We start from the raw sequence: 22,879 nt of genomic DNA, 5'->3' as shown, positions 1-22,879 counted from the left end.
CACTGCAAAACATGTGCTTGCCAAAATAACGAAGGGATCGGAAAATTTAAATTAGAAGGTAAAAGTTTAGAACGATGCTTTGGGCCAAGATCTATAGTCACGCTAAAATCACTTTATGACAGTATCATTCGAGGAGCTTGCATAGTGTCCACATTGAAACGACCGCTTCCATGCGCTGAAAAGCATTTAAACCCCGCATTGTTTATTCGAACAGTGCTATTGAATTTCTATAAGGAGAATAAAAAACGGTCAAAAGATAGAATTCTTGTCTAGAAAGTTCAGTGACCTATATTCAAGACTGTCCATTGAATGAGTCGGTAATAACTGATTTGAATATGACCTTAAAAGAACTCAGGCTGACAATATCTCTCCTGCGTTACACACCGGTTCCACTGTAGTAAATGATCTACGTCATGTCTATTATAGCACTAGCGATGACTATAACAAATGTTTGGCGACCACAGTTGAATGAGTAGCCAACACTAGTGTCGAGAAACACCTTACCACATCGCCAACTTTGTCCTAAAGCAGTCATAACAGTGGGTTTTTGCGGCAACGTAGACGTAGCCATTAAAAGTTTGCGAGGAATAACCTCCTTTGATATGAAATCACCGAATTTTACATTAATCACTTCACTTTCCTGAAGTACCGGTGGGCGACAGTGTCCTTGAATTGCAACTTCATAATCAGCTGGTCGCCCACAATTTCTCGGGTGGTGATCATGCCCTCCTCAGGATTTTCCGCAAATTGTATAACCAGTTTCCCGTCTTCGAGCTTGGCAATGAATTTCTTAACCGTTCCACTCATCCCCACAGTGTCCTCGTACACTTGGTCGATCTTGAAGGTTGTCACTTTGGTTTTTACCGCCACGATTAGTTTCAGGGTCCAGGCGCCGTCTTCGGCAACGTTGATCTCGGTGACCGGCGACGTCGTTTTCATCATCTTGCGCGCCAGCCACGGTACTCCCGCGGCAACCAGCACCTCCTCGAAGTTCTCACTTCGCTCGTGTTTCCACTTTCCGATGAAATGTGACATCTCGACTGGTTTTCATCGACGGCACACCAGAGACACAATTCTCACCCAGGACGAAATGTGTTTAAAACGCAAGCGGGGGTCACATTCCGAGGTCTATCGATCACTCCTTGGCCTTTGCACTTCGAACTCTTTACGCCGCATAGATGATACCAAAATACCTTTCTATCATTATTTTACATAGGGGCTAGGAGTTATTGTTATACGTTTAAACTGAACTGGTCCACGTCAAATCTTGACATATTTTACACCGCCTGTTTTCGTTGAGGACATAGATCTATATCTCGGGGGGGGGGGGGCTGGTCTGCTACAGCCCTGATTTGTTTCCAAAACGATTCAATCAGGTGGTCAAAGTTTTATCCCCTATCAGTACGGCATGAACTTTGCTAGTAGAGAGACATTCCATATTATCATCAAAGTTCTACATTTAGTACCAATCTACGGGGATGTTTAGTTGACTCCTTGGTGCTATAGGGACCTTAATCTTTTGTTATTTCCTGTGACCGCCTTTAAAATTCTATGTTGAAAACCGTTGCGCCCTCGGAATATATTCAAAATGTACGTATAAATACGTATAGTACTCTTGTATGCAAAGCATGCCATTATGATGTTATGAAAATCAAGAGAAATACTGATACAAATATGATATAGACATTCGTGCAAATCATACACGGAAATGTAAGTTTTTGTTTTTTTTTAGTATGAAAGCGTACTGCACACAAAGAAAGCCAATATTTAGGAAAGTAGAATTAAGAGATTAAATGGATGCACCTCTGGCAAGGGCAGATGAGATATCTCTATACATCTAAAATTCTCGAGATGAGGCATTTGGGGCTTATATACAGTATAACTTAATGGAAGCTGGGCCTTGTGATTGCCATGGCATAGTTACAAGTTTGTTGTTGGTATTAGACCCATGTTTATGACACACTTTCCTCGTCGCGGCCCATGCGTTTTAGGGGAAGTCAGCGAATCTTGCTCAGCCTGTAGAGATGACTCAGGCTGGATGGAAGATGCATCGCTTGAGGGCGCACTTCTCTATCAAGCGATGAAGCTGCGTGTTGCAGTTACCACACACCCTCTACGAGGCATATTATTTGACAGATTATAATTCGGTATTTGAAAGAAGTAAACACTCTATCTAATCGAAGGTACAGTATCCATATTGCTTTAAAATGTTACAAATGTCTTTGTCCTGCAATGAAAAAGATGGTTTATTTTCCCTACCCTCTTTATGATGAAACATGGCATTCTGAGCTCTTGGGATGTAAACATAACTATGTAATTGATTAAAAGGTACACTATGATTATTTGCAGTGCTAAACGGTCAGCATGGCCAAAAATCATTTTGCAAATAATAAGTATGCTGGCCATGCATACACATATCACACTAGCAGGTTTCAACACTGACTGGTAAAATAAGAAATTAAAGTTGTATAGAACTGAAGTTATATCGTTCAAAGAAGAGTGCATACATTTCTGCATGGTGAACTGCCACTGAAGGAGATGGTTCTGTCTCTTTTAGCGGTTTCATAATTTGTACTATGGGTTATCTGCCAAAGCAACTGAGGACACAGTGAATCGATCTGTTGTTTGTCCGTAAAGTACGATTTCCAAGCAATCATGTATATCATCGAGTGCTGGAAGAGCAAACCTAAACCAACTTAGTAGGAAGGGACCAAAACCTTGAGTGGGAAGACCCGTCGCTCGCATTTTCGCTTGCCAAGGTCTCTTGTCCGAGCAGCTGGATGCTTCCTGAGGTAGTTAGTGGGAAGTAACGGACCTGTGCGAGCGGACGATGCGTCGCTCAAGGCAGGGCTTTTGAGCTGACAATGACACTTGCCTGGGAGACCTAGGGAAGGGAGGTCGAAAATGGTTATAACTACGGGGTGTGAAAATTCCCAATTTTTTTTCGGCAAATGATCTCGCGAAAAATAAAAATAAGGGGACGCTAAACAAATGCGGAATCATGGGAGGAATGGGCCGAAGCATACTCTGCCTCTTTCGGGTAGAAATGCGTCAAATATTATAGAAAGCAACAACTTTGCATATCCTTACATTGCCAGCCCATTCCAAGAATCCTGGCTCGACATCACGAATTTAAAGCTACGTTGCAGCCGACGCTGATGGCAGATGGTAAAACTGTAACATTACACGAAGTCAGAGGAATATGGAAATATATTTATTACATGATTTCACATACAATTCTTTGGACTTTAATCATGATAATAATTAGTATTTGGTCCTTTGTACAGACATATGATACAATATGTGATGTGTAATATATTGAAATTGCAAAATTTTTTAACAAAAATATATTGCTATTCATCGGAAAGTGTGTGAAATACGCATTTGGATTCAGTGACGTCACTAAAATACTAAAATATCATTTATGTGAAACATAAAATGTGACAGGGTTTCACGATTATTACATTCCGTATAGAAATTGCATAACATTAGGTCTGTCCGCCTCTTGGTCTATGGAAGAGTGATGTAAATGGGTAAAATGTCAACATTAAACGAATCTGAATACCAATATCTTCAATCATAAATCAGGCTGTTTACCGGTCCTAAAAATCCATTGCACATTGTCAATTTTTCTCTCGGGTTCTCTCAGCTTAGACGAATTTCCTGGATCCGCCCCCTTGGTGGATTGACCCTTGACATGACATGACGGATAAAGTTTCAGGTTGGGGTCACCTAGGTAAATGACAACCTATATGAAGAGCACTTCGGCAAGAGGTTGTTTTTCAACAAAATGTGAAGTCATGTTAGATCGGTTCTAGGTCTCCCTGGTAAAATACCGCTTCGCGACAACTCCCTGGTAGATTAAAATAACAACAAATTCGTCGGCACCAACTAGTTCCCTCTCCGTTATTTGGCTCTGGTCAGCGTCGTCCGCTACCGCCTTGACGATCAGTTTATCTCCGTCCCAATAAGCCACGGCCATCCTCGTGTCGCCATTCATGACCGTGTCCTCGAACTCCTCGCCCACAGTGAACTTCAATTCCACTGTCCTGAAGGTTGTTATGGTTCTTATAGTGAAGCGGTCGCCATTTTGTGTAATCTCGAGACTAGGTGTGACCTTTGCAACCACGCCACGGTGTAGCAGACCTACCCCCATTTTCTTCAACAGTACTTCCAAGTTTTCGGTCTTGTACTGCTTCCACTTACCGCTGAAATTTTTCGGCGTTGTTCCCGGCATTCTCTCCAAAATTCGACGTCTCCACGCAAACTTTCTGGGTGTGGAACTTCACGTTTGCCTTGAAAAAAATCTTGGTATGATTTGTTTTACGTCCGGCGCACGCAATATTTAGGTCACTCGTATGGGTTTGTCTGTGGTGTCAGATCTAGTCGGCTAAACCCTGGTGAGTCGTGTTATCGACAGTTAATGTCGGTCGTGCAGTTCCTCCGGAAGGACGATTCAACATGCGACAGCCGCCAATCTGTACAGGCGCTGCTCTGCTACTGACTGTGTACACGACTAGTAGAAGTGTGATATAAGAGGTCAGCCGGTTTGTCTAATATCTTGTTCAAAGCACTTAGTCCGTGGGCTGGAGGGGCCCACCGTGCACCCCCCCCACATCCCTACTTCTTGGGTATTTTTTTGTTCTTTAGGACCTGCTGAACAAGAAAAAAGATGTTAACATTGGATATTTTGGGATGCACTACCTATCTGGGCTGGTTTTTGATTTGCATGTACCGCAAAAAATGGCCAAAAATGGGTAGGGGTAGGGGGTACTATATCCTCTCCTACATTGAGTAAACTAGCATGAAATAACACAAACCATACATTTTTGGAAAGCTGAGATTCTGCTCTTTATGAGAAACACCAACTTTAGCAAAATTAATTTGTGTACATAGAATAGGACGACTTTAAAATGATTTTTTTTTGACAATTTTGAAATTTTTTACCCAAATACCATGTAACAATTGTGATTTACTTGTTATTAAGCAAAATTTTGACAGCTTTTTGTGTTTGAATTATTTATTCCCACATATTAAACAAGAAAAAAAGTTGTTAACATTAGATATTTAACTATACACTACTTCTCTTGAGTCAATTTTGAATTGCGTGTATCTGTATGGGGTGTGCAAAAGCTAGGGGTAGGGGTACAACATTCTTTCCTTGATGAAGTAAACTGGCTTGAAATGCCATATACCTTATAGTTTTAGAAAGCTTAGATACTGGTCTTTCTAAAATGCATAAAGTTTTAGTGAAAAAATATGACGTCATAGAATTGGATAACTTTAAATCGATTTTTTCTGGTAATTCAGTATTTTTAACAGGAAGAAAATACGATAACTATTGTTTCCTCCTTATGAAGCAAATCAAACACATCTATGGATGTTATTTACTAATTGCAACGTGCTGAAGAAGAAAATAAATGTCAAATTGGGTATTTACCATGCATTATTGTCTGTAGTCACTAAAAAGCAAGTTTTGGCTACATTGGTATATCGTGAATGGGCATTTTATTGTTATGCAATGAACTAATGCACAGCCTTAAAAAGAAGACTCGAAAACGTGCACACATAGTCATATTGCCATTTTCTCCTTCAAGTAAATAGATTATTGACGACTGTCTATTGTTATTATTCAATTTTAAATATTTTTCTATAAAATAATTTTGTTTAAGGTGTATTTTGAAAATTGTCTATGCCTCCTTGTCTTACTTAATATACAGCAAGCATTACTAACAATCTATTAGGCCGAGGCTAGAGGGGCGTCTACGTGCACCTCCCCCCTCACCCCACAGGATAACAAACCTGTAATTTTCAGAAGCCTTGGGATCCCTAGAATAAGAAATGGGATTTTAACAGACAAATATAGGGACTCAATAGCTGTTACGGTCATATTTTGAAGGGTACCACAAAATCACGATTTTGTGACCCACGTGGATTTTTGTCAAACCTGTCTTCTTGTACGTGATCTGCTTAGCTTACTGTTTAACATGACCTAGGTTATGGGGTATCATTAGAAAGGTAATTCATTCTTCTTGAAAATGGTATATAGCAATATGCAATATCTTCTATAGTTTTCATGAAATAGGGCCATAATTTACCCCATACCCCAAAGTTTTATGTCTCAAATTACTGTCAAAACTAATCTAAATTCCACAAATTATTTACCTATACATAATACAAAAGGCAATACTGTGTATTAACTTTGTCTTATTTGCTACAGGTACATGTTAGAAACTTGGAATAAACTTTAACAGAAAAAATATTGGGATCCTGTAGCTGTAACAGTCATATTTTGAAGGGTACCGAAAAATCACAGTATTACTGACTCGCATTCGTTTTGTTAAACCTTTCTTCTTGTAAGTCTTCTGCTGAGCTTATTTTGAACATAACGAGGCCAATGGGGTACCATTAGAAAGTTAATTTACTCTTCTTTAAAATGATATGTTGCAATATGCAATATCTTCGATAGTTTTCATGAAATAAGATCAAAACTTACCCTATACCCCAACGTTTTATGTCGCAAATTACTATCAAAACTAATCTCAAATTCTACCAATTATTTTCCTAGACACATTACAAAAGGCAATTCTTTGTATAAAATATATTTATTTGGTACAGGGACATGTCAAAAATATGAGTTAGACTTTTAAGAGACAAAATATTGGTATTGAATGACTGTTACTGGCATGTTTTGAAGGGTACCGTGAAGTCAAAGTATTACCGACTCGCATATGTTTTTGTTAAATGTGTCGTCTTGTAAGTTTTCTGCTGAGCTTACTTTTTACCATAGTCTAGATTATGGGCTGCCATTGGAAAGACAATTTATTTGGCTTTAAAATGACATATTGCAATATGCAATATCTTCTATAGTTTTCATGAAATAGGACCAAACCTTACCCCATACCCCAAGTTTTATGTCACAAATTACTGTCAAAACTAATCTTAAATTCTACCAATTATTTACCTAGACATTATACAAAGGGCAATGCTTTGTATCAAATTTGTTTATTTGATACAGGTAAATGTTAGAAACTTGAAATAAACTTTTAAGAGAAAAATATCCAGATGCTCTAGCTGTAACAGTCATATTTTGAATGGTACTGCAAAATCACAGTACTGCCAACTCGCATACATTTTTTTAAACCTGTCTTCTTGTAAGTCTTCTACTGAGCTTACTTTTTAACATAATGTAGCAAGTTGGGCATCATTAGAAAGGTAATTTACTCTTCTTTAGAATAATATATTGCGATATGCAATATCTTTTATAGTTTTCATGAAATAGGACAACAACTTACCCCATACCCCAAAGTTTTATATTCCAAATTACCGTCAAAACTAATCTCAAATTCTGACAACTATTGACCGGGACATAATATAAAGGGCAAAGATTTGTATTAAATTTAGTATATTTGCTTTAGGTTCATGTTAGAAACTTGAAACGAACTTTTAACAGAAAAAATATTGTGATGCTGTAGCTGTAACAGTCATATTTTGAAGGGTACCACAAACTCACAGTATTGCCAACTCGCATACGTTTGGTTAAACCTGTCTTATTATAAGTCATCTGCTGAGCCTATTTTTTAACATAACCCGGCTATTGAGGTATCATTGGAAAGGTAATTTTTTCTTCTTTGATATGACATATTGTAATATATAATATCTTCTTAAGTATTCAGGAAATAAGACCAAAACTTACCCAACACCCCTAAGTTTATATTGCAAATTACTATCACTACTAATCTCAAATTCTACCAAACTTTTACCTAGACATACTACAAAAGGCAATGATTTGTATGAAATCTGTTTTATTTGCTACAGAGACATGTTACAAATATAGGATAGACTTTTAACAGACAAAATATTGGGAATGAATGGTTGTTGCTGTCATGTTTTGAAGGGTACTGTAAAGTCTCAGTCTTGCCCACTCGTATGTTTTTTGTTAAATGTGTCATCTTGTAAGTCATCTGCTGAGCTTACTTTTTACTCTAACCTATCTTATAGGCTATCATTGGAAAGAAAATTTATTTTGCCTTAAAGTGACATATTGTAATATGAAATATCTTTAATAGTTTTCATGAAATAGGACCAGACTTACCTACCCCATATCCCAAATTCGCAAACTGCAAAGTTTTCGAACAGATGTAGTTTGCAAATAAAACTAAGGGCTGGGGTAATTTTTTGCCATTTCATTACAACTTCAGATGATAATACACTTTATCATATGCTAAAATAAAGAGTGATAAAAGCTTTGTAATGATACCCTATAATCTGTGTTACGGATAAAATAAAGGTTGGCAGATAAATTTCAAGGAAACTTGATTAATAAAATTTCACGGGTTTCAGCAACATATATCCTGCCATCCTTCAAACTATGATGCTAACAGCTATTAAATCACAATAATTATCCTGTTAATGGTATCTTTCATAGTTGGAAATGTCTCTGTAACAAATAAAATATGTTTCATACAAAGTTTGTCTTTTTTATACAATTTATCGAAATTAAATGCTAGTTTTGACAGTAATAGACAACATAAAACTTTGGGGTATGGGGTAAGGTTTGGTCCTATTTCATGAAAACTATAGAAGATATTGCATATTGCAATATGTCATTTTAAAGCCAAATAAATTGTCTTTCCAATGGCAGCCCATAATCTAGACTATGGTAAAAAGTAAGCTCAGCAGAAAACTTACAAGACGACACATTTAACAAAACATATGCGAGTCGGTAATACTCTGACTTTACGGTACCCTTCAAAACATGCAAGTAACAGTCATTCAATACCAATATTTTGTCTCTTAAAAGTCTAACTCATATTTTTGACATGTCCCTGTACCAAATAAAATATATTTTATACAAAGAATTGCCTTTTGTAATGTGTCTAGGAAAATAATTGGTAGAATTTGAGATTAGTTTTGATAGTAATTTGCGACATAAAACGTTGGGGTATAGGGTAAGTTTTGATCTTATTTCATGAAAACTATCGAAGATATTGCATATTGCAACATATCATTTTAAAGAAGAGTAAATTAACTTTCTAATGGTACCCCATTGGCTTCGTTATGTTCAAAATAAGCTCAGCAGAAGACTTACAAGAAGAAAGGTTTAACAAAACGAATGCGAGTCAGTAATACTGTGATTTTCGGTACCCTTCAAAATATGACTGTTACAGCTACAGGATCCCAATATTTTTCTTGTTAAAAGTTTATTCCAAGTTTCTAACATGTACTTGTAGCAAATAAGACAAAGTTAATACACAGTATTGCCTTTTGTATTATGTATAGGTAAATAATTTGTGGAATTTAGATTAGTTTTGACAGTAATTTGTGACATAAAACTTTGGGGTATGGGGTAAATTATGGCCCTATTTCATGAAAACTATAGAAGATATTGCATATTGCTATATACCATTTTCAAGAAGAATGAATTACCTTTCTAATGATACCCCATAACCTAGGTCATGTTAAACAGTAAGCTCAGCAGATCACGTACAAGAAGACAGATTTGACAAAAATACACGTGGGTCACAAAATCGTGATTTTGTGGTATCCTTCAAAACATGACCGTAACAGCTATTGAGTCCCTATATTTTGTCTGTTAAAATCCCATTTCTTATTCTAGGGATCCCAAGGCTTCTGAAAATTACAGGTTTGTTATCCTGTGGGGTGAGGGGGGAGGTGCACGTAGACGCCCCCTCTAGCCTCGGCCTAATAGATTGTTAGTAATGCTTGCGGTATATAAAGTAAGACAAGGAGGCATAGACAATTTTCCAAATACGCCTTAACAAAATTATTTTATAGAAAAATATTTAAAATTAAATTATAACAATAGACAGTCGTCAATAATCTATTTACTTGAAGGAGAAAATGGCAATGTGACTATGTGTGCACGTTTTCGAGTCTTCTTTTTAAGGCTGTGCATTAGTTCATTGCATAACAATAAAATGCCCATTCACGATATACCAATGTAGCAAAACTTGCTTTTTAGTGACTACAGACAATAATGCATGGTAAATACCCAATTTTGACATTTATTTTCTTCTTCAGCACGTTGCAATTAGTAAATAACATCCATAAATGTGTTTGATTTGCTTCATAAGGAGGAAACAATAGTTGTCGTATTTTCTTCCGGTTAAAAATACTGAATTACCAGAAAAAATCGATTTAAAGTTATCCAATTCTATGACGTCATATTTTTTCACTAAAACTTTATGCATTTTAGAAAGACCAGTATCTAAGCTTTCTAAAACTATAAGGTATATGGCATTTCAAGCCAGTTTACTTCATCAAGGAAAGAATGTTGTACCCCTACCCCTAGCTTTTGCACACCCCATACAGATACACGCAATTCAAAATTGACTCAAGAGAAGTAGTGTATAGTTAAATATCTAATGTTAACACTTTTTTCTTGTTTAATATGTGGGAATAAATAATTCAAACACAAAAAGCTGTCAAAATTTTGCTTAATAACAAGTAAATCACAATTGTTACATGGTATTTTGGGTAAAAAATTTCAAAATTGTCAAAAAAAATCATTTTAAAGTCGTCCTATTCTATGTACACAAATTAATTTTGCTAAAGTTGGTGTTTCTCATAAAGAGCAGAATCTCAGCTTTCCAAAAATGTATAGTTTGTGCTATTTCATGCTAGTTTACTCAATGTAGGGGAGGATATAGTACCCCTTACCCCTACCCATTTTTGGCCATTTTTTGCGGTACATGCAAATCAAAAACCAGCCTAGATAGGTAGTGCATCCCAAAATATCCAATGTTAACATCTTTTTTCTTGTTCAGCAGGTCCTAAAGAACAAAAAAATACCCAAGAAGTAGGGATGTGGGGGGGGGGGTGCACGGTGGGCCCCTCCAGCCCACGGACTAACTTGATACGCCAGTGATAGCTTCATGCGACCTCGCTATGATATATATCTTATAGGAAGGTAGAACGACTTACGCAAGCATTGGGCGTTTCCGTTAGATGGCATCTGACGTCGTGACCCATAATATAATATTTCACACATCGTTTATGCAATCTTTGAGTACTGTCTGTCTAAATAGGCTGTCTGACAGGTGTGCCTGCGCGTCAGGCTCCAGTGGCCACGTCTGGCTTCATTATTTATATGTCTACTCGTCTCTGTCTCCCTCCCCGCACCCCATCGTTACATCCCTGCACCCTGTTCTCTGTGAGACGTCATATCTTATATAGGCCGCGCATCTGATTGCGCAGATATTTTTCAGCATATATATTTGAATAATACCATGGAATATGATGAGACCAGTAAAATATCGAGACTATGTGAATACTGCAGAAATTTGTCTTTGGTGGACGTAATAAATACTCAAACAAACAAACAAACAAACAAACAAACAAACAATCAACAAACCGACCAAGAAGCAAGCAAATCTATGGAGAAATGATTAAGTTTAAATAGCAAGAGCTTCAATTGTCATGTATTCGTAAGAAAAGGAGAAGTAGACAGGTTTCAATCCATTGTATCAATTGTGTGATATATAGCTAGTGATATATTTATTCTGTTAGACCGAACAAAAAATTGTGCTGTTCCGATAACCTGACCTGCCCTATTTTTTACCTGCCGACCCTAAACTTTTTAGAGGTACGTAAACTCAGAAGTAAGAAAAAAGAAAGAAAAAACCGTAAAATCACGCGTTCGTTACTTGGCATTTGATTTTTTCTTGAACGAGGATGTCTTTTATGTTTTTTTTTCCTTTTACATGTATGATACATTTTTTCTGGAAATGTTGTGGCCAGTGTCACGTTTTGACCCCTAAAAGTGCATATTTAAAAATAAAAATATTTTGAAAAAAATTCCTGCCGACCTACGTACCCTATTTTTGAAAACCATGTTATCGGAACAGCATAATTTATTTTTTGGCCTTGTAGAATAGTTTGTCAAACAGTCGTATCGCAATGTCCGCTCACGAAACACTGTCTCCCGACTGGGAGCAGTGACCTCACATTGTCGAATGATGAGATAGTGTCGTTGAGCCAAGACACTTTGTCGAAATATAAACCTCGGATCATGAAGATAAATAATCTCGACATTGATGCTGTGTCAACATTTCTTGACTAAATATTATATATATGTCTAACACTCAGTCGTTTCCGCTGTAGTGACATTATCAAATAGAGCCATGTGCAAACAACGGAATGTCACTTTCAGTACTTTCGATATACACTGAAATAATCACTTTGATGATTACAAATTGTTGCTTTCAGTTCCGTCTCTATTTCGGTGTACTTTTTAAAACGTCACGCAATATGAGATGTGAGTGACAATTCATGAGAGCTCAAAGCAAACACCCAGGGATTGCGCTCCAAGTACTAGCGAACCATGCTGGTGTTTGTCTCCAGACTGACTCCCGCAACTAAACTGTTCTTTCCTATTCCTAGACGGTTAAACATTCCAATTCGCCAACGCTTTCAGCATGCTCCCTCGCAAATTATTGGCCCACCTGTCCAACTAGTTATAAACGTGAACTCGTCTTTCAATAGTGACCTGCCAGTGAGAGGGATGGTCAAACTCTAAAACAAGTGAAACATGCATACGTTTGCGTCCAATAAAGGGCCATGGCATCGCAAACGGAAATCATTTGTTTGACCAAAATAAATAATTCAAAAGAAAATCTGAACAGTGATTGAGTACCTTACATATACAAGTACAATGTTTCCATGATATGACCATACCATGGAATTAGTGTTATTCTCGCGTGAGTATCAAAACCTAGCTAAATCCCTTATACACATGGAGTTTTGTTCGTCGTGCGTGTGTTCCAACTATCAATGGCCAAAATAAGCTTTATCTTTCAAGTGTGAGAGATTTGGAGCCAGAAAGATGATTATCAGTATATTCATAAAAGCTTCCAATTTTGATATCTAAAGAAGATGTCACATGTAAACTGTTCCCCGAGGGTCATTATTCTTTGCTCTCCTACAAATGCGGATTTTCACATTATGATTGCTTTAGTAAAGGGTCTCAAGGTTGTCACTCGAAAAAACTCGTAACCGATGTGATTGGTAGTCGAGTGTGTGACATGAAATGGTCCGATCTAATTTCAGTCCTATTCCTATGGTAACTACTGTCTATGGTTATAATGTGCTTATATTATCCAAGAGTCCTAAATTTTATAATATAACCCAGTAGACGTTACATTATGGGGGTATGCGTCTCGACTTCGCATTGTGCACATGCCCCGTCTATCCGCCTGTCTCCCCCTGTCTACTTCTCAGAGTAATGCCGCCATATTGAACTACTGACATAGAAGTGTCCATGTTTGAACGTGAGATGTGGAATATGTTTACTTTTACGCGTTTCTATGTACCCTGTTTACACAAAAGATTTCTATGTCGAGTAGATGTGTATCCGTTGTACCAATATATTCGATTTAATATAATATTCATTCAAATAACATTTTAAAATCAAAACTCTAGCATACATAATAAGAAAAATCCATGAGCTAAAATTGACAAATATTTTGAGAATAGAGTTATGTACAAAAGAAAATATTCAGAGCACCAACGGCCCATCTCAGGCCGGCGAAAAGAACCCAGCGATGAAGCGCCATCAACGACGAGGGTGTCACTTCTCATGGATGGCATGGAGGACACAGACGTGGAACAGATCCCAAACATTCTTGAACCTGTCCAGACGATATCGCTCCAATCGGAGCAGCGCCTGGAGAAGAATAAACAGAAATAAGAATTTGATAATGCATGTTTCATAGAGACTTCTCTGCACAGAATGTTTAGATATACGTCTACTGTTTTGGGATGAGATTGTATTCATGAATAGTAGACAGTTCCAAGGTAAAATGAATGAAAGAGCGATGTCAGACACACTCTTAAATTGTATAATACCAAGATGTACACGGTTCCTAGTACCCTGGAGGAAAGTAAGGAACCCTGTTCCGAATTTGATATAGGTGTACCCTGGACTGTTCAAGATAATGAGCACAAGCTCGACAGAATGGTTTAAAGGTCTTCATAAATTGGACAAATAATAACGTACCGAATCTGCAATTTCTACCGAATGATATTCAAAAGGTGCCGGTGTGGCAAAAAAACTCTCGCCAGGGGTTAAAAGTATCAATTTTTATCAACGTTTTTATTCATGGTACAAAAGGGGAGGGTTGTGTCAAAACCGACTCGGAGGTACACATATCTGTACAACTTTCCTATTGCTGTGACCCATGTTGTGCTTCGTGACAATGCCCGGACGAAAACAGAGATCATCTAATTTGAAGAATTTTTCCAAGTCATTGAAATCAATCTTTTGGACACATACCCGCTTCATAATCACTTCTGACTGTCTTGAGAATCGCTCCATGCACACTTGGAAGTGTTGGTCGAGCATCGCTGGATGGCGCTGTATGATCGTCCTGAGATGGTGCCAGATTGCCGCCGGTAATTTGTAGTTGCGGCCGATCCATGTCAGACGGATCTGTTGGAGCACAGTCATCCTCGGACCTTTTGGATAAAAAATTAACAAAGGAAAGCGGGTTGAGCATTCCTACGCGATGATGGCATGCAGTGAATAACAGAAAGAGCGAATAATACTTCTTACAATAATCATCATGATGTCGTCATGAGAACATCTGAATTGATCACTATAAAGTGGAAACACCCGTACGGTCTTAAGAGTTGTCCTGGTAGCCATAGTTACATTTCAGTACGCTTTTTCCATTAATCTTGAATGCACTGTTTATGATAACGGATGCTCACAATTATACATTGTGTTGGATGGTTATCAAGACGATGATCTCGGTAAAAACGCGGACTTCCATTGTCCCTTGGAATTTGTCCATAAACTTCCGGAAGTTTGAAACTGCAAATTTGCGGTCCTTTTTTAAACAATGTCATGTTTACAACCACTGACAAAATTATTTTTATAACGAAACTGCAATGCAATGTTGCAAGGTTAAATTGACTGACCTCTCCAGTTTTGGACACTGTCATTTTGCCGTATACCCCGTTTGCCTAATTCTTCCAGAAGTTCCTGCTCTTCTACCATATTCACCCAGGAGCGTTCGCAGACGTCCCTGATGTCACCATGGTAATGAGTTCGCATTGCATCCCTGTCCGGGCACGGGCGGTGCACGAACAGAGTCTGAGTTGAGACATCCATCGTGTTCGTGCTCGTCGATGGTCCGGCCGTGTCGCCGCCGTCTGGAGATGGGTCGTCGAAAACGCCCTCTTCCTCCTCGTCGCTGAACCATTCCTCCGGGGTGTTAGCAGTAGTACCGCTGTGACAGTGTGAACAAGAGACGGAACCATTACTGCAAAGGAAAATCGAATTGCGTTGCCCGCATTCCGCGGGTTCATCGATCTGCTGATGCATAACTTCGCCGCTGGTGGCTCTGTCCATTGTAGGTCGGAAACTTGTTCTATTCAAGGATTCAGCACAGACCTTTTTGAGAAAAGAAATTGCTAAACATTCAAAATGTAGACAAGGAACGCTAACAGTTATTTCATGTAACAATTTCATGGTATCTGTTCTATAAATAACTCTTCGCTTTTCCTTTCCCTGGAGTGTATTAAAAGCATTCATTTTACACAACCATCGTGTTCAACACTCAAAGCTATTGTTTTCAAATTGATTCCGGTCAGTAATCATTGTACATTATCTATCTATCTATCTATCTATCTATCTATCTATCTATCTATCTATCTATCTATCTATCTATCTATCTATATATATGTATTATATGTATATATATATATATATATATATATATATATATATATATATATATATATATTATATGTGTATATAATGATTGTGTCTACAATGACTAAAGAAAACACGGCAATTCTTCATGTTTTGGTATGTAGTAAATACATCAAAATCACCGCAAATTACGCTTTGAATTCAGTGAGAGGTCATCGTAATGTCACGAGTGAACGCTCAGTGGACATGGATCATGCACCGTTATCGCCCAGAGCGACCGTTCCTTTACACGCATTCTTCAAATAGTTCAATGTCAAATTCAAGTGCACTGCGTGGTTTTATGTACCGACCCCGAGAAGTGGAGTTTATCTGAGTCACGGTCCGTGTCTGTGTGAACTTGAACATGTACGTAACGTGGTTATATAATGACTATATTAAATACTCATTAGCCGGTATAATGCGTGGAGCCCTGTTTACATGTACATGATGTACAGACGCGATTATTGTAGGGCTAGAGCTCAAGTTCAAACACAAAAGGAGCTCGCTTTCGGAGGTGAGATCGTAATGACTGAAAAAACGTGCTTTTTAATACGTTTTAATACTTGATTCAATGTTATAGACTGTATTGTGAATAGAACTTTCAGCTACATAAAGGTGTAAATAAAAGAGCGGTCCGCGGCATTATTTCCATTTCCAAACGAAGCCTTACAAGTGCACCATGTTGTATATATTGCTGTAGGTCTCCTGTTCAGTGACACGACATTGACGGTCTTATGTAGTAAACAGACATTCTTTCGACCTTTTGCAAAAATCAGACGGTTTCCTCAGCACCGTATTACAATTTCTATCAATAACGAAAGCGGTTTTCTGTACTAAACACGACCAATCAAGACAGAAAAGCTTGTCAGTCAATGGACGTGTCACAGCCACAATCTAAATAGTACGGAGTAAATCTCACTAAACTACTCCAAAGTAACCGAGTGAGTGTTGGCTGAATGTAGACTCGATCGATCGATGATCGTGAACTTGACCTTTTTAAGTTTATGCGTGAATGCACGGTCCACTGTGGTGAATGAAACTAATTCCTCTCCGGGCAAATAATGGCACCATTGTTAGCTCCATGGTTGTACAAAGCACGGAAATTTTCTTCTTTTCAAGTAAAAATGGATTGCCTTTGTTTTGCAAAGTTACAAGATAACACGTTCAGTGGGAGGAATGACAAGTACAACTTGACTTACCTTTGTTGGTAGCTTCGGTGAAATATCTTTACGTGTAACTATGATTTACGGTACTGAAGTCGGTTACTGCAGGGGTTTCCTCTGAAACAGTATGGCTTCCTCAGAGATCAATCCCCTTTTATATGAGTAGGTGATCTGTATTGCGCAAGCGCACGGTGTCAAAAATGCAAATTATCTCCCGCAATGTAAGCAGTACGAATCACCTGTGAACAATCTACGTCGCGTGTGGGGGCAGGGTAGGTCCCTCCTGTCTTTCAAACCATAGACCTGTTCTCTCTTTTACGTTCATGGTGAAAATATGATACCTCCATGGAGGACTGGAGGATCATCTTGAAGAGACGACCAGTCCGTGTTTTGATATACTGCATTTAGACACGGTGGTAGAGTAGCCATGATTTTTAGAGTCGCAGAAATTTATTGTTTTACCTCAATGGTCTGACCTCTGTGCGCTACCTCAATTGTCTGACCATGGTCTGACCTGTGCGCTACCTCCATTGTCTGACAATGGTCCTATTATGAAGGTAAAAAAAAAATCCATGATGGTCCACGCAATACCAACATATTTACTCTATCCATGCATGTAGCTCCGTGCTCTCACTTGTACCTCCAAGGTGTAACCGTGGTGGGGTTTGAACAAAACTTCATAATGTAAGCACCGGTAGTAAGAAAATAAATAAATAAACGTTGATTGACATAATATAATTATACTTCTATGCATAGATCATGGAGGTAGTACACAGGAAATAGAGATCTGGGATCAGTGAATGTAAGTTGCGCATTTTGCTAACTCAGAAAGCAATTAGTAACATATGTTTACATCTGGTGGTCACCGGATAGGATCCCTGCAATCAGATTAAATCAGATCTGGGTGTGTATATTCGTCCCAGATCAGATGTAGAGTACGGCGACGTCTGTACTTTCGCGTTATTCTCTTGCTGTCGCCTCTGAGAGGCGACAGCATACCGCGAAAGTACAGACGTCGCCGTACTCTACATTTGATTTTAATCAGATTGCGGCACCCTGCAGATCAAAAACTTGATCATCATCGTTCTTCATGGCACCATGCAGGTAGTAGGAGCACGCCTTCTTATTTTCTTGACCAAGTTTGCATTCAAATACGGTGTGGACACAAGCCCTCCATAAAAATGGATTGTGAACATTCTATGTCGCTAGAAAATCTTTGACAAAGACTGCACTTATGTGTAGAGATATGAAGGGATATTCCTACCATAGCTTGCCTTACTTCAAAGAGGTATGCTGTCATTGGGCTGCCGAAGACAGAGGGGACCTGTGAACTATATTAGGAAATAATTATAAGTCGAGATTAGCTCTATTCTCAGGACAAAGTTGATTACTTTGCACATAGAGCATGTCACCAGTATACGCAAATTAATTTGCTGGAGTGTATTTCTTTATTTTACTGGAGAATATACAAGCCTACACACTCACCGTGTCTTCCCAGACACATAACCAATTACTTCGAGTTGAGGCATTGACTTACACACCAGTGAGTCCGCTAGTACTGCCATAATTTCTCAAAAATTTGCAAAATAAAATTAGACAGAACAGTGACACAAGAGAAACCTATATAAATCATTTAAGTCGTCCTTTCGAATCAAAATACAAAGTGTGTAAAACTCTATACGTCAGGATTCGTTACCGTGAAGTCTTTCACCTGACGGGGGAGGGGGGGGGATGTGGAACTGCTGTGATCACCAGCAATGCCCTAACGTATTAACAGCCTTCGATCACTTCAATTAACACACGGGCATGCGAGTCTTTGCCTCGGATTATAATAAAGAGGACTGTGGTCTGATCTATTGTCCCACTTTGAATGCAAAGTACCAACAAAAGCATGTTGTGACACTGATTGATGCATCCTTACAATCGTTGTGGGGGGTTTCAATAGCAACCCCTGAGGTCTCTGCGACACCTCCATGAGCAAAGCTGCCACCATACATCGGCTATCACCCCTATGAGGAGGCCGACTCCAGAGCCCTGCAGTGATTCTATTTATCTGTGTGGTTTTATCAACAAAGAAAGAAGATTGTCGATGTTCAAATCAAGAAGGTAGGGAGAGGGGGGGGGGGGGTTACCTCCTCGTTCAAATAAAAACAATGAATTCTACTTGGTTTCATTATCTTATAAATATGTTCATAAATATTACAGACCGATTTCTTCTCTGTCACTATTTAACAAGATCTCAGAAAACTTATCTCAAAAGGTTTACTTGATCATGTAAAACGAAAGTCAGCATGGATTTATTCCCGCTCGTTCCGGTGCAACACATGTGATAGCTTACACTGAATAAATCAGTCAACGTTGACAAAGGTTGTCAGGTCATGGACGTAAAAAAGACGACCATGACGTAACAAAAAATGAAGTCCATGGTCAGTACACCATTGGATTTTTCGAAAGCTGTCGATTCAGTAAATCAGGCACCTTGAATTCACAAAATTCGGCCATACTACCTTTTGGGGGATTTGTTTACTTGGCTTTTGTCTTACATACACAATTCTTTATGCTGAGTATAAGCTGTTCATATCACTTGAGTGATATCACTTGAGTGCAGTCGTTAAGTGGGCAGGGACATTATCACTGAATTTTAATAGGTCTTCTGTTATCTCACTTACAGAATCGTCACTTTTCCTTACCTATTCGACAAGTGCACGGCCGTAAAGAGTACACATACTGTAGAGAATATGGCGCATCTTCAACAAGTAAACTTCAATGCAGCTTACATTTCTTCTAATGGTTTCCAAATAGTAGGATTTGTAAAAAGTAGTATCAAAGAGTTAAAAACATACGTCTCTCTCATCAGAAGCTATCTTAAATATTGCTCTCAAGTTTGGCCTCCCTTCTAAAGAAACTTGATAAGAAAACCCAAAAGAGTTCTGGAAAAAATATGAAATATCTTAGCACTCGCTCATCAGTTTCTTATTCGGATGAAACGTATGAAAGCCTTGCAATGGCAGACGAATTCGGCTTCCTACATTGGAGTGCAGGCGGCAATTTTGTATATGCCGTTTGCCTGTGATTTTTTTTAGTTTCATCGAGAAGTTAAACATTTTTAATAATATGTGTTGTCAACGAGTACAATTTAGATGTTTATGAAAATGTTAACAATTTTAGATAAACTTTACGTCAGCTGTTTGTCGATTATACTTGCCGTAATGTGTTTGTATGTTTTATATTTGGTTAAAAATAAATAATGAATTTAGTCACATAATATTTCATTTAGTCTTTACTGTGCAAAGTTTTGCTGTTGTATTATTTTATGATGAGAATGTGAAAATTTAGAGAATCAAGCATGGTGACCTTTTCTCTTTTCTCTAATATTTGATTATTCTCATATGCCAGAATTCAAAATCCCCGATAACTTTTAAAGTCTCCTGGTCTTCCATGTACTGCTCTCTGGCCTGATCCTGTGTAAAAGTATGTTTCAGTGTTATGAGCGTCATCTGACCCAAACTCTTTTTTAACTACCATGCACATCAGGGTCAGACCTATCTCTGCCACTGCTCAGCTATGCAGTGACAGCGACACTGCAGTAGCAGGGCGGTACACTGCCCACAGGGAGTAGCTGTATTAACTTTGATAGTTTTGACAATTTTTGTTTAGTTTATACAACTATGTTCTTGTTCTACTCGCAGCATGTTGATCTGTCAGGCATTCAGCTTGCTAACACATGCAGCCTAGCTGTGTATGTGTACCATGCATTTGTATCACTGACAACTGACTGTCAGTCTGGACTCTAATTAAATTATCACCTAATACATATTTGTATATACAGGCTTTGTCGACAAACTGAATATTGTGTGTTTGAGGATGCTGTAGGGAAACAGCAAGAAACTGTAGTTGATATCATCAACAGTTGCAGCTTCTGTCCTGTTATACTAGGCCCAAGTTTGTTTTATACGACAAATCATACGTTTAGATGTTTTCAAGATAAAAGTCATGAAATGAGACAAAACGGTTCTAGATTTTGTTAAACTATTACAAACATTACTACAATTGGATGACATAAACATGGTATTAATTTTTCATTGAATTACCTACAAAAACTTGGAATTGAAAAATGTAAAACGTAAAAGGGAACCAAAACATTTTCAAGTCCCGCCCCCCACAGGCAGAGGAAAATTTTCAAGTCCCTCCTCTACTTCCCCCAAATTTTCGAATTCCCTGAATTCCTCCAGCCCCTAACCATTTTTGTGAACGCAGCCTTAGTAAATAAATAAATAACTATATACATAAATGAATATATACAATTTGATAAATACATTTATATTCGAAAGGGAAAGAGTACAGATGATTATATCGTACATTATATTATGTTACCATGCGCCATTCTGTTTGGACGAGAGCTCATTCCATCCATCAATGCTAAAATACCTGAATACTGTTTTAGCAGTGATAAACGGGTCCCTAAACCACCATAGGAGTTAATGCGGAAAACAAAAAAGGGAAGGGCATTTATCTTGCTGGGAAATTTTGCGGCTGACTCGCAGCGTGTTTGCAAGGTTATATCTGATTGGTCGATTGTCACTATTCACAGCAACTTAGGGAGTTTATTTGTCTTATTTCATTATAACGGTACAATTCTGCCAACCAGTTGGATAACAGCTTCGAAATCGCTGCGAGTCGGCCCAAATTTTGGGGTAATAAATAAATAAATAAATAAATAAATAAACAAATAATAAATAAATAAATAAATAAATAAATAAATAAATAAATAAATCCATAAATACATAAAATTATTTAATAATTAGTATTTTGCAAACAAAGATGTACACTTTTTCATCCTCGTTTCAGAAATGCCTCACTTACTCTTGGCACTTTGCCATACTTGCACTGTCACTTTTTGTCGTCTGCTTACGTGTGTGTACTGTCAAAGTAACCCCAATTTATAAAAATATGATGCTCGGTCTCGGGCGTTGAATTTCCGACGTTCGAGCTCCAATTTGACGACAATCCCCAATAAGATTACAGAAACACAGACATTGATATAATTAATAGCAATAACCCCCCCCCCCCCCCCGCAGTCGGGCATACATTCGCTTTTGGTATATGATTGAGAACAGCTTGTGAAATTTAAAGGCTAACTCTAACCGCTTGCCACGATTCTTCCAATGGAATAGACAAAGGCGTAGTCAACTGAATTATTTTGAGAAATAGTTTGCATGTAAAAATGCTATTCTAACGATTTTTGAACAAAAATTAAACCTTGGGGAAAACAATAGTTGTTCTTAACTTCCCTCCCTCTACGGGAACTTTCCTCTGCAACCATAGTTCCCCCCTTCTGCCAGCTCTCCAACAGGATATATCCCAGCTTTCCTTCTCTAGGCGGAAAAAGTTCCAAATGTCGGCCATCTCTTCGTCACACCCTTTCTCCTTAACTACAGGAAAATTGCCTCAAACGATTGATTGACACTCCTTGTTAGTCCTTTTGATCTCTTTCGAGTTGCCCACTAGCGCTGAGCAAGAGAATGAAATTTCCCGCTTCCCGTCCTTTGATACAGAAACATTGCCCACGCGTCCGACGGCATCGCTTAGCATACACAGCTTCGACTGCGCGCATCATTAGACAGTCGACTACGCGCGCGGTCGTTAGCGCGTGAAATGAGCGCTATCTTTGCAGCGCGTGTACGATCTGCGGGTGACGGGTAACCTCGCGCTCGTCAAAAATTGGATGTTCTTTTTGTGTAAGTATGCGTTCATGCGTCCACAAAGTTTCAAATAATGAAGCCGTTCATCAAAATATTCACAAGGAAAGCGGTCAGGGCAGTAGCTCGGTAGACCATTCTTCGGTAGAATGTCTCAAATCAAGGGAAACGCACTGAACGAAGCCGCACGTTCTTACAATCTATCAGGGTTCCGGGACCCAGAATGGTGCTTGGTTTGTCGGCAAAAAATTCAAGAACCGAAGGAACTTACTTGCGGACATACGCACTGTCGGAGGTGT

General features: G+C 38.4%; 3 protein-coding genes across 3 annotated transcripts; all 3 read right to left on the bottom strand.

Moving 5' to 3' along the window:
• Positions 1-627: 627 nt before the first annotated feature.
• On the bottom strand, positions 628-1,035 carry LOC139150677 (sodium/calcium exchanger regulatory protein 1-like). Its single transcript, XM_070723105.1, has one exon. The coding sequence runs from the start codon at positions 1,033-1,035 to the stop codon at positions 628-630; it is 408 nt and encodes a 135-aa protein (XP_070579206.1).
• Positions 1,036-3,814: 2,779 nt separating this feature from the next.
• On the bottom strand, positions 3,815-4,237 carry LOC139150675 (cellular retinoic acid-binding protein 2-like). The gene has a single exon (XM_070723103.1). It carries the CDS (start codon positions 4,235-4,237, stop codon positions 3,815-3,817), a length of 423 nt encoding a protein of 140 aa, XP_070579204.1.
• Positions 4,238-13,374: 9,137 nt separating this feature from the next.
• Positions 13,375-17,073, bottom strand: LOC139149772 (uncharacterized). The gene is made up of 4 exons (XM_070721745.1): positions 16,918-17,073; positions 14,944-15,418; positions 14,297-14,478; positions 13,375-13,687 (listed from the first exon to the last, which is right to left on the bottom strand). The coding sequence occupies exons 2-4, from the start codon at positions 15,374-15,376 to the stop codon at positions 13,592-13,594; spliced, it is 711 nt and encodes a 236-aa protein (XP_070577846.1). The 5' UTR covers positions 15,377-15,418; positions 16,918-17,073; the 3' UTR covers positions 13,375-13,591.
• Between the last annotated feature and the right edge of the window lie 5,806 nt (positions 17,074-22,879).

This window comes from Ptychodera flava, chromosome 14 (assembly GCF_041260155.1).
Source record: "Ptychodera flava strain L36383 chromosome 14, AS_Pfla_20210202, whole genome shotgun sequence".
In the NCBI taxonomy this organism is placed as follows: domain Eukaryota; kingdom Metazoa; phylum Hemichordata; class Enteropneusta; family Ptychoderidae; genus Ptychodera; species Ptychodera flava.
The sequence above is the reverse complement of the archived record's forward strand: the minus strand, read 5'-3'. Positions and strand labels throughout refer to the sequence as shown.

Coding starts and splice junctions, on each gene's coding strand:
- LOC139150677 (XM_070723105.1), bottom strand. CDS start 1,035: ATGTCACATTTCATCGGAAAGTGGAAACACGAGCGAAGTGAGAACTTC.
- LOC139150675 (XM_070723103.1), bottom strand. CDS start 4,237: ATGCCGGGAACAACGCCGAAAAATTTCAGCGGTAAGTGGAAGCAGTAC.
- LOC139149772 (XM_070721745.1), bottom strand. CDS start 15,376: ATGGACAGAGCCACCAGCGGCGAAGTTATGCATCAGCAGATCGATGAA. Junction 14,479..14,943: donor CAGTGTCCAAAACTGGAGAG/GTCAGTCAATTT, acceptor TTTATCCAAAAG/GTCCGAGGATGACTGTGCTC. Junction 13,688..14,296: donor CAGAAGTGATTATGAAGCGG/GTATGTGTCCAA, acceptor ATTCTTCTCCAG/GCGCTGCTCCGATTGGAGCG.